At 38.5% G+C, this 11566-nt stretch overlaps 1 protein-coding gene across 1 annotated transcript in view; it reads left to right on the top strand.

The window, feature by feature from the left end:
* The first annotated feature begins 553 nt into the window (after positions 1–553).
* The window catches only part of LOC136842617 (mucin-22-like), an 11796-nt gene continuing 783 nt past the window's right edge, over positions 554–11566 (top strand). Inside the window, exons 1-4 of the mRNA XM_067110225.1 lie at positions 554–628; positions 1997–2290; positions 9897–10112; positions 10990–11205. Coding sequence (XP_066966326.1) covers positions 554–628; positions 1997–2290; positions 9897–10112; positions 10990–11205 — 801 coding nt within the window. The remainder of the gene's footprint in view (positions 629–1996; positions 2291–9896; positions 10113–10989; positions 11206–11566) is intronic.

Genomic DNA, 11566 nt, shown 5'->3' with positions numbered 1-11566 from the left:
TTTTTTTTACATTTTTAAAAAACAGTGTTTCATTTATTGACCACTGGCAAATAGGATTAAATGTGTGCATGAGGCAAAGTGATAAAACATGTTTTGTTCCTGTAGTTTTGCTGAAGTGAATTAAGACCAGGGAAACAGTTAAAGTTGTTTGATGGAGTGATGCCCTTTTACTCTACTATGTTGCTTATTTAATTGTTGATACCTCACACTTGTTCTGATAAACTTAGTTTGATTTTTCATGTGATTAATAAACTTTTTAAGGGATCACTGTTATCTTTAGAGTACTCAGTCATAATTTTTATTGTTGTGAGAGTTCAGGTATCTGGCTGAAGTGAGGTAAATTTTTAAATTCTGTGACTAGTTATGTAAAAACCAGGCACTTGGTACACTTCTTGACAATATAAAATTTGGTGCCCAGACCCGGGAGCAAAACAAAATATCACTCCGGTTCATGGTTTATACTGGTGATGTTAGGGATATATTTTGATAGGAGTAACCACATAATTATTTTTGCATTGTATTGTGAGTTGTTTAGTTGATTAACTTAGAGAAAATGGCTCTGTTCAATGTGCAAAAGTTTTTAGCAGCTCCTTCTGTCCCAGAGTTATCTGAAACCAACCTGACTAAGGTACAGTGGACTGCTTTAGCAGTGGTATGTGGGGTAATGTGTCTAGTGGTATGATTATGGCACAAATCAGATGTATTGCAGTTGAAGCATTGATGGACACTGGTAAAATAGATGAGTTAGGAGAGGCACAACAATTGTTGAATGCAGCTGAGGCAGAATTTATAAAAAAGCAAGAGCAAAAGAAAGAGAAAGTGATGTAGAGGTAGAGCTTAGACACAGCTGCAGAAGAAAGCTTGATTAAGCTGAAAATGCAAGCAGGAAAAGAAAGAGAGGAAAGAGAAGAAAATTTGATTAAGCTGAGAATGCTGGCAGAAAGAAAAAGAGAAGACAGAGAGAAAATAGAAAGAAAAGAAAGAGAAGAAGAAAGGGCAGCAGAAGAAGAAAGAAGAAAGAGCAAAAGAAGCAAGAGGGGAAAGAGAAAGAGCAAGGAAGCAAGAAGATTATGAAAGAGAGATGAAATAATAGAAACCGTTCCAAGTTACCTGTGACACAGTCTAACCCAAGCTCAGGTACTCAAGAGCCTGCATTTGGTGTGGTAAGAGTGCAGAAGTTAATTCCAAAATTTACAGAAGCAGCTCCAGATGAGTTTTTGATCACTTTGAAAAAGTGGCTTTAGGTATGGGATGGCCAGAAGATAAATGGTCAGTCTTGGTACAGAGTGTTCTCATTGGTAAAGGAAGAAGTGCCTATTTAGCATTACCAGCTGATCAGTGTAAAGAGTACAAAGTACTCAAACACAATGTGCTACAAGTTTACCAGATGACCCCTGAATATTATTGAAATTCAGATCTTTGAGAAAGGATGACAAGATGACTTTCTTGGATTATGCCTACAAAGTAAAAAGATGTTTTAAATGATGGTTGGAGGCTGCTAAAGTTAAATCTGAGGACGAACTTGAGGAGTTAGTAAGTCTTAGAGCAATATCTTAGAGGAATTCCTCAACATATAAGAGCCTATTTAAGAGAGAGAGAGTTAGAGAGAGAGAGAGAGAGAGAGAGAGAGGTTAAGAAACTTGACAAAGCTGCTACACTGACTGAGGACTATGAAATAATTTGTAGCAAAAGGAATTATAATGTCAAGTACCAGAACCAACAATGCACAGGTTTTAGGTCTCATCCAAATTTCAGGAACCTTACTACGGGGAATCATTCTAGTGGTAATAACAGTATAAAGCCAGGTAATACTCCGCAGCAGTCGAGTGTTAAATCCTCATCATCCAGTTTTTCAAGACAGATACAGAGGACTAATGTTGTCTGCTTCAAGTGTGGAAGAGCAGGACACTACAGTCGAGATTGTTATCAGACATAACATTAGTCAAAGCCAGTTGGTCAAGTGGTTAAAGGTAACCAGGTGAAACACACTACGAAGAGCAGTGTGGGGAAGATTGAGACAGCTGGGAAGACTGAGACTGAACAGGCTGAGTGTTTAGCAACCAGTGGAGATGTCACCTCAATCAGTGAGTGGCTGAGCAGCTTGGAGGCTTTTAAGCCATATATCTATGAAGGTATGCTGGCAGCTCAAGGAGGGAGTGTGCAGGTACCAGTCAAGGTATTATGTGATACGGGGAGTAATCATAGTGTGGTAGTTCGTGGTGCCCACCCACATTTGGAGAAGAATCTCACTGGAGATTCAGTTATTTTGAAGGGTATAGGAGGAGAAGAGGTAACTCCTATATGCCGCTTGGTGCAAGCGGCATATAAGCATTACCCTGTCCATGTGAATTGGTGACAGGGAATGTTGATTGTTGATTTTGCTGTAAAGGACTCACTAGCTGTTGAAGGTGTGCATGTTTTACTGGGTAATGAAGTTGGTGGTGTACCATTTGCTCCTTGTCCTATAGTGACAACAAACCGTTGAGGATTAGTCCTACAGTAGATTTAGAGAAGAAAACCCCCACCTGTTTCCAAGTTGTGTAACTACCCAGGAGTATGAAGAGAACTACTTTTAAAAGTGAAGAAACTGAGTATTTATCTGCACAAGAAGGATCAAGTGAAGGATCTTTGAGTTTAGAAGAGCTGTTCCAGGAAAGTGAAGTTTCCCTAGTGTTAGTAATGAAGAGATTTCCCAAGAAGAAGAGGATTCTGTTGTTCTTGAAGAGACTCAGAGTAGTCAGAGTGTTCCTGATGATAGTAGTGAAACTACAGTAGCAGAGTTAGCAGATATTGAGAGTTCAGCCCTTGAAGTTGGTCAAGTGACTAGAAAGAAGCTAATGGAACTGCAGAAGAAGGATACAATGTTGGCTGATTTGTTCTTCAGAGTTGTTGATCAAGAAGAGATGCAACAAACTCATACCTGTTATTATCTAAAGGAAGGATTGCTAATGAGGAAGCATCGACCTGCAGATATACCAGGAAATGCTAAGTGGGTGAATATTATCAAATTTTGATTCCATATCCATTGAGGAAGCAAGTGGTAGCAGTAGCATGCGAGCCTGGACATATGGGAATCGGGAAGACTGTTGAGAACATTATGGAGTATTTTTTCTGGCCTGGACTTCATAAGGTTGTTAGTAGGTTTTGCAGAGTGTCACAAATGCCAGATAGCTGGAAAACTGAATGAAACCATTTAGAAAGCCCCCCTACAACCCATAGAAGTTAGAGGAGAACCCTTTAGCAAGGTGATTGTAGATGTGGCTGGGCCGCTTCCTAAAACAAAGAAAGGAAATGAATATCTGTTAACATTAATGTGTCCAGTGACAAGGTATCCTGAGGAGATTCCTGTAAGAAGTATAAGTGCAAAGGTAATTGCTGAGAAGTTGGTGGAGTTTTTCTTCAAGTTTGGAATACCAGAAATTGTGCAAAGTGATAGAGGAATGAACTTTACTTCAAAATTTTCCAGGATGTGATGAACTTGTTAGGAGTGAGACAACAGTTATCAACTGTTTATCATCCAGAGACTCAAGGAACCTTGGAAAGGTTCCGCCAGATATTGAAAAGTATGTTAACAAAATATTGTTATGAGTCAGGAAATGAACGGGATACTGGTTTACCCTTAATGTTGTTTGAAGTTAGGAATGTTTATCAAGAAAGTATGGGATGTTCACCAAATAAAATGACTTTTTGGTCGAGACATAAGAGATCCATTGAAGATTCTTGCTGAGAATTGGGAAGAAAATCAAGAGGAAATCCAAGGAGAATACGTGAAGAATTTGAGGAAAAGGTTAAGATAAATTAGAAAATTCTCTTTAGAAAATCTGAAAATAAGTCAAGAGAAAATGAAAAGGAGATATGATGCTAAGACCAAACTATGAAGTTTTCGTGTAGGATAGCAAGTTCTAGTGTTCTTACCAGTGAAAAGATTTCCCCTTACCAATAAGTTTCAAGGCACTTACAAGATAAAAGAGAAGTTAATGATCAAACTTACGTGACTGAAACACCAGGAAGAAGGAAACAACAGAGGAAGATACATGTGAATATTTTGAAACCTTACTTCTCAGAAACTAAAACTGAAACAGTGTCAATAACACAGACAGCTTCATCTACAGAGGACGATGATGGCTACGAATTGGGAGCTGACAGCAAGATGAACAATACTACCGAATTGAAAAAATTTGGAAGATAAACTAAAACATATGAGTGTTGAGCAAAGTAGTGAATTAAGTGAGGTGATTTGAAGTTTCCTGAAATTTTTGCAGATGTACATAGGCATGCCGATCTGACAAAGTATGAGATAAAGATCAGAGAAGATGGAAAATCTTTTAAACAGAGAGCATATCGCTTATCACCTTTTCATCGAGATGTTTTGAAGAAAGAAGTTGAATATTTGTTGCAGCATGGATTAGCAGAACCCAGTTCAAGTCATTATAGTTCTCCTTGTGTGTTAGTGAAGAAACCAGATGGCTCATTTAGGATGTGTACTGATTATAGGAAACTGAATTCCATCAGTGTGGCTAACAATTATCCCTTGGCTCATATAGATCAATTACTTGATAATATTGGGCAAGCCAAGTTTGTTTCCAAGATAGATATGTTGAAAGGATATTATCAAATTTCGTTAGATAAGAATGCTAAATTGCTGTCAGCTTTCATTACTCCTTTTGGACTGTATCAATACTGTTTTGCCGTTAGGTCTGATGAATGCACCTGCAACATTCCAATAAGTGATGGATCAGCTGCTAGGATCCATAGAAGGAGTAGGTGTATACCTTGATGACATTGTGATATATTCTAAAACATGGGAAGAACATCTGAAGATTTTAAGGAAAGTGTTCAAGAAACTATGGGAAGCAGGACTAACTATCAACTTACGGAAAAGTGAGTTTGGAAAGGCAACTGTTCAGTATCTAGGATTTTAAGTTGGAAAAGGCCTTCTCGCTCCTGTTGATGCTAATGTAGAAGGTATCCATAAGGCTAACCCCCTCAACTACCAGGAAACAGCTACAAAGATTTTTGGGCATGGCTGGATTTTATCACCGATTCTGTCCAAATTTCCCAGCTGTAGTAGCTCCTTTAACTGACTTAACCAGTCCAAAGACAAAGTTTGTTTGGACTCCAGAATGTCAAGAATAATTTGAGAAGGGTAAAGCCATTTTAACAGAAAGACCAGTGCTTCAAGCTCCAGACTTCAATAAGAAGTTTGTAATGCAAGTTGATGCATCCGACTGTGATATTGGAGCTGTTCTACTTCAAGAAGATGACAGCAGTATTCTGCATCCAGTGTGTTTCATGTCCTCAAAGTTGGAAAAGCACCAGAAAAATTATTTTACAATTGAAAAAGAAACATAGCATTAATTACTGCATTGAAAAAGTTTGAAGTGTATGTGAACAGGCCCAAGAATGAAGAAATTTTAGTGTTGTCTGACCCCAACACTATCTCATTCATCAATAAGATGAAAAATAACAATCAGAGACTGACCAGGTGGTCTTTATGCCTGCAACTATATAATGTAAAAGTGAAACACATTTCAGGAAAAGATAATATCATAGCAGATTATTTATCTTGTTGTGAATCGTTGGATTCAAACCCAGGATAACTAATCTTCTGGGGAGACAAACTTCATGATATTGCCATGTAATTTGTTTAGCATTCCATGATTTTGATATATTTACTAATCTAGTTGTAGTGTGCTCTGTGTAACAATAATAATTGTTGAAATAGTGTATGTAGTGTAATGTCTGATCTCGAAAGAGTTAGTTATTTAGATAACTTAGCAGTGTAATTTAGAATTAATAATACGTTTTAATAGTAATGTAGTATGTAATAGCGCATTTTGTCTCCCAGCAACATGTGTTCTGTACTTGTGGTTTTGTATGTTGTGTTTTGGTTCAGTTGTTACCGTGAAAGATAACACGTTAACAAGCGAGGGAATGGCAATCGAGTCATGTAAGGTTTTGTCTCATACGAGAAAAAGACAAATGATTTCGCAATGTTTTGTGTAAGGTTCTGAAAACCAACTTTGGTTCTTCATCTTGTTTTGAAAGTGTGCCGTTTGTGACTAGCCTGCTTGATTGTGTTGATGTTTTGTTAAGACCTTCGTCCCATACGATTTTCTTCTCAAGTCACGCATACCTTTTTGAGAGAAATGCACATATCTCGATTGATTATGTCATGTTTTGTAAGACTGCATTGCTTTGATCACGTATTGTTCTGACACGTTAGTTTTGGCCCCAAAACGTTTTGCTCAAGAAGTGATGTTCTATGATTGTTTCGTTTCTAAAAGGAATCCAAAAATTTGCTCATTCTGCTTTCAGATCTCTCTCTCTCTCTCTCTCTCTCTCTCTCTCTCTCTCTCTCTCTCTCTCTCTCTCTCTCTCTCTCTCCAAAAGAGAGAAATTATTAACGTAAAATATTTGTGTGGCCACTGGTATTAGTCTTAGTTTTTGAGATCTGAATGCAGGAAAAGTGTGTAAAGGCGCCTAACAAAAAAGTGTGTTTTGCTAATCACAGGCAGTTGTATTTCAGGTGATTTTGAGAAAGTTTTCACAAGCTTGTATAAGGTAAAGTGAATTTTACTTGTTATTACCATGCTATAATAAGGTATATTAATGAAATTTTACCTTAGTGACATTATTGTTGGTAAATCTTCTGTGTATTTTTGTGTGTTATTGTGTTTGCAATATCTTGATTTTTCACATTTTATATACTGGTGATTTGACATTTATTTAAATAGCATTTTCAATATTTCTTGATAATTTAATATTGCTTACTTGATTTGATTTTCGTATACTGAGATTTTCTTTTCAAATCTTGTGCAGTTCTTAGTAATTTAAGTTTTGATTGATTAACTTAATTTCTTGATAAATTAAAGTTTTTGTGATTTATTTTTGTTTAATAATTTAATTCACGAATTAATTAAATTTTGTGTTGTTTTCAAGCGATGGTAAATTTTTTCAGATTGTGAATTCCAATTACAAATTTTGAAGTTAAAAATAAATTTTTGTATTTAAATTTTTTAAAAACTGTTTCATTTATTGACCACCAGCAAATAGGATTAAATTTGTGCATAAGGAAAAGTGATGAACATGTTTTGCTCCTTTAGTTTTGCTGAAGTGAATTAAGACCAGGGAAAGTTGTTTGATGGAGTGATGCCCTTTTACTCTAGTATGTTTCTTATTTAATTGTTGATACCACATACTTGTTTTGATAAACTTAGTTTGATTTTTCACGTGATTAATAAGCTTTTTAAGGGATCACTGTTACCTTTAAGGGTACTCAGTTGTAATTTTTATTGTTGTGAGAGTTCAGGTATCTGGCTGAAGTGAGGTAAATTTTTGAATTCTGTGATTAGTTGTGTAATAACCAGGTACTTGGTACACTTCGTGACAATATACATATATAAATACAGTATGTATATATATATATATATATATATATATATATATATATATATATATATATATATATATATATATATATATATGTAAATTAGTACACTTTGTCTAAATCAGTGACAAGCCTATTTACGAAACATCACTGACAAAACTACAGCTGTGTCTCATTTATGTTGTCGCAGAAATATTTAATTTGTCTCTCTTTAAATTTTATCTTTACATAAAAGGTGTCTCCTACCCCATCGGCCATTCCGGCCCCCACAAACGACGTACTATCGAATAGGGAGGGCTATTAAACGTACATCTATCTTGAATAGAAGATTTACAAGGGAGCATTAGGCAGTTAACAGCACCGTTGAGGGGAAGAGAGTCTCACCAAAGGCAATGCAGGCACTGTGAAATGGAAGGCGCCCAGGAAAGCTAAATGGAATTCACCTGATGGATTATCCTTGTATCCTCTTCCCTAAGACTGATGTTGCTCGGGGACGGCCAACGCAGACAAAGCCAACAGAGGACGCGGGACAGAGCAGCCAACTGATTCTCTTTATTCTCTTAAAGCGTCGAAATTCAAATCCCGTTGTCCCGTTTCTTCTGTTCCTCAATCCACAATGCAGGTTCTCACTACAAACAACCCCCACCCCCCACCCCCGCCATTCCCCTTTCTCCCCTCCACGTCATCGGTCTCTAGCCCTGCATAAAAATCACCCTTGATATTTTTAGGAAAGTTCCTGACCATTGTTACGTATGCTGTACATGGATAAAACATTAGGGATGGAAAATTGAATAGCTTGATACCGATATCTCATGATTTTGTTGCTCTCTCTCTCTCTCTCTCTCTCTCTCTCTCTCTCTCTCTCTCTCTCTCTCTCTCTCTCTCTCTCTCTCTCTCTCTCTCTAATATCGACAGCTATCGCAGGGACAGGAAACCTCCAAGTAGAATGTAAACCAATGTCACTGCATGAGGTAACAATGTCGAAACACTGAGCATCTACGGTGATAGACATACGGACCAACAGACAGTGAAAGAACATGAAAAGACAAAGATAAATTAACGAGATAGGGAGTGATAGGAAGAAATATAAAGGCAACAAGGAAATAATATGGTGAAATCTCAAACAAAACTTATAAATGGGTAGAAACAGCAGCAACATTTTACTAAATGAATAAAAAAAGACTCTTTCACTGTCAGTATTAGAGAGAGAGAGAGAGAGAGAGAGAGAGAGAGAGAGAGAGAGAGAGAGAGAGAGAGAGAGAGAGAGAGAAACAACAAAAATCATGAGATATCGGTATCAAGTTATTAAATTTTCCATCCCTAATGTTTTATCCATGTACAGCATACGTAACAATGGTCAGGAACTTTCCTAAAAATATCAAGGGTGATTTTTATGCAGGGCTAGAGACCGATGACGTGGAGGGGAGAAAGGGGAATAGAGGGGGGCGGGTTGTTTGTAGTGAGAACCTGCATTGTGGATTGAGGAACAGAAGAAACGGGACAACGGGATTTGAATTTCGACGCTTTAAGAGAATAAAAAGAATCTGTTAGCTCCTCTGTCTGGTGTCCTCTGTTGGCTGTGTCTGCTTTGGCCGTCCCCGAGCAACATCAGTCTCAGGGAAGAGGATACAAGGATAATCCATCAGGCGAATTCCATTTAGCTTTCCTGGGCGCCTTCCATTTCACAGTGCCTGCATTGCCTTGGGTGAGACTCTTCCCCTCAACGGTGATGTTAGGATGCGTTGTCTTGATGTGTAGGCCAGACTTTGCAATAAGGCAAGGGACTTTGATGGGACTATGTTCACAACAAAGTCTGACCGGGTCAGAAAGGGGGAGGGCGGTCAGAGACTAACCCACTAAGGACTCTACTCTGATTCTGGCCGGTAACGAAATCCTCGCATGACCCCTGGTCAGCTCCTTATATAGCCTCCGGTCCCACCTTCAGACTCTGTCTCACGTATGACGTTTGTCCGTTAATTCGCCGGTTCCCATGTTTGATGGTATTATGATCTCGCCTCTCGAGATCGACAGGTTCTTTAAAAAAAACAAGCAATTGGGCTGTAATGACTGACGAGAGGTGACAAACAAAGGAGGGAGGAGCAGAACAAATACAAAAAGGTTACCTTAATATTAGTTTATTTACAATAAAGTTATATACATAATGTACAGATGAGTCAGGTTCAATTTAAAACAAAATAAACATTACTGCAAATGAATTGAACTCTTAACAGCAGCAAAAATAAAATAATCAAATTACTTTACACGGTCAATAACAAAATAAACATCCTAAATAACCATTAACAGTACAAACGTTACACGTAAGGGAGTCTACAAAAATAATTAAAAACATTAAATCTGAAAGCAGCAACTCCAAATAATTTACATGAATAACAACACTGAGGAAAGCTTAAACACACAAAATAGAATGGGGCCAGTAAAAATATGCATTGTAAAAATTTTACACAAGCAAGATAATGAACCATTCAAAACCATAATCAATACCCAGGCAGCAAAACTAATCACACAAATAAGCAGGCAGCTCAAAGGAACACTGCAGGACAACTCCGACAGAGTCGAAACGACGACCATCTCGTCCTTAGGCACAGTGCTGACGTCCTCCTCCAGTACCGACGACCACGACAGAGCCGACACGGCAACCATCTCGTCCACAAGCAACGTACTGACGACGTCCTCCATCTACGACCAAGACAGAGCCGACACGGCAACCATCTCGTCCTCAAGAAACTCTCTGCTGCTAGGACCTGACTCGCAAAGTCGCAGGTACGGATACCTGCTGCTGCCCTGGACCATCGGTCGTTCTGCCCTCCAGAACCTGGCTCGTTGCTGCTACGAACCTGACTGACGAAGTCTGACGCCATTCACAAGACGACAGCTCGCCAGCAAGAAAAACACAAAAACAACAAAAGGAGGCAACAACCACTAAGGGAACAATCGACAAACGATTGTTCCTAACACCTCCCCACCTAACAGAAAAAAAATTTCAATAAAAATTTTTTTACAGACAAAATACTCTCCCCGATGCTGCCACACCCCGCCAGCCAAAACAGAACCAACCCTGACCTAAGGTCGCCAATATTATGATCTCGCCTCTCGAGATCGACAGGTTCTTTAAAAAAAACAAGCAATTGGGCTGTAATGACTGACGAGAGGTGACAAACAAAGGAGGGAGGAGCAGAACAAATACAAAAAGGTTACCTTAATATTAGTTTATTTACAATAAAGTTATATACATAATGTACAGATGAGTCAGGTTCAATTTAAAAACAAAATAAACATTACTGCAAATGAATTGAACTCTTAACAGCAGCAAAAATAAAATAATCAAATTACTTTACACGGTCAATAACAAAATAAACATCCTAAATAACCATTAACAGTACAAACGTTACACGTAAGGGAGTCTACAAAAATAATTAAAAACATTAAATCTGAAAGCAGCAACTCCAAATAATTTACATGAATAACAACACTGAGGAAAGCTTAAACACACAAAATAGAATGGGGCCAGTAAAAATATGCATGTAAAAATTTTACACAAGCAAGATAATGAACCATTCAAAACCATAATCAATACCCAGGCAGCAAAACTAATCACACAAATAAGCAGGCAGCTCAAAGGAACACTGCAGGACAACTCCGACAGAGTCGAAACGACGACCATCTCGTCCTTAGGCACAGTGCTGACGTCCTCCTCCAGTACCGACGACCACGACAGAGCCGACACGGCAACCATCTCGTCCACAAGCAACGTACTGACGACGTCCTCCATCTACGACCAAGACAGAGCCGACACGGCAACCATCTCGTCCTCAAGAAACTCTCTGCTGCTAGGACCTGACTCGCAAAGTCGCAGGTACGGATACCTGCTGCTGCCCTGGACCATCGGTCGTTCTGCCCTCCAGAACCTGGCTCGTTGCTGCTACGAACCTGACTGACGAAGTCTGACGCCATTCACAAGACGACAGCTCGCCAGCAAGAAAAACACAAAAACAACAAAAGGAGGCAACAACCCACTAAGGGAACAATCGACAAACGATTGTTCCTAACACCTCCCCACCTAACAGAAAAAAAAAATTTCAATAAAAATTTTTTTTTTACAGACAAAATACTCTCCCCCGATGCTGCCACACCCCCGCCAGCCAAAACAGAACCAAC

The sequence above is a fragment of the Macrobrachium rosenbergii genome, chromosome 2 (assembly GCF_040412425.1).
Source record: "Macrobrachium rosenbergii isolate ZJJX-2024 chromosome 2, ASM4041242v1, whole genome shotgun sequence".
Classification (NCBI taxonomy): Eukaryota; Metazoa; Arthropoda; class Malacostraca; order Decapoda; family Palaemonidae; genus Macrobrachium; species Macrobrachium rosenbergii.
This window is presented reverse-complemented; position numbering and strand designations above follow the sequence as displayed.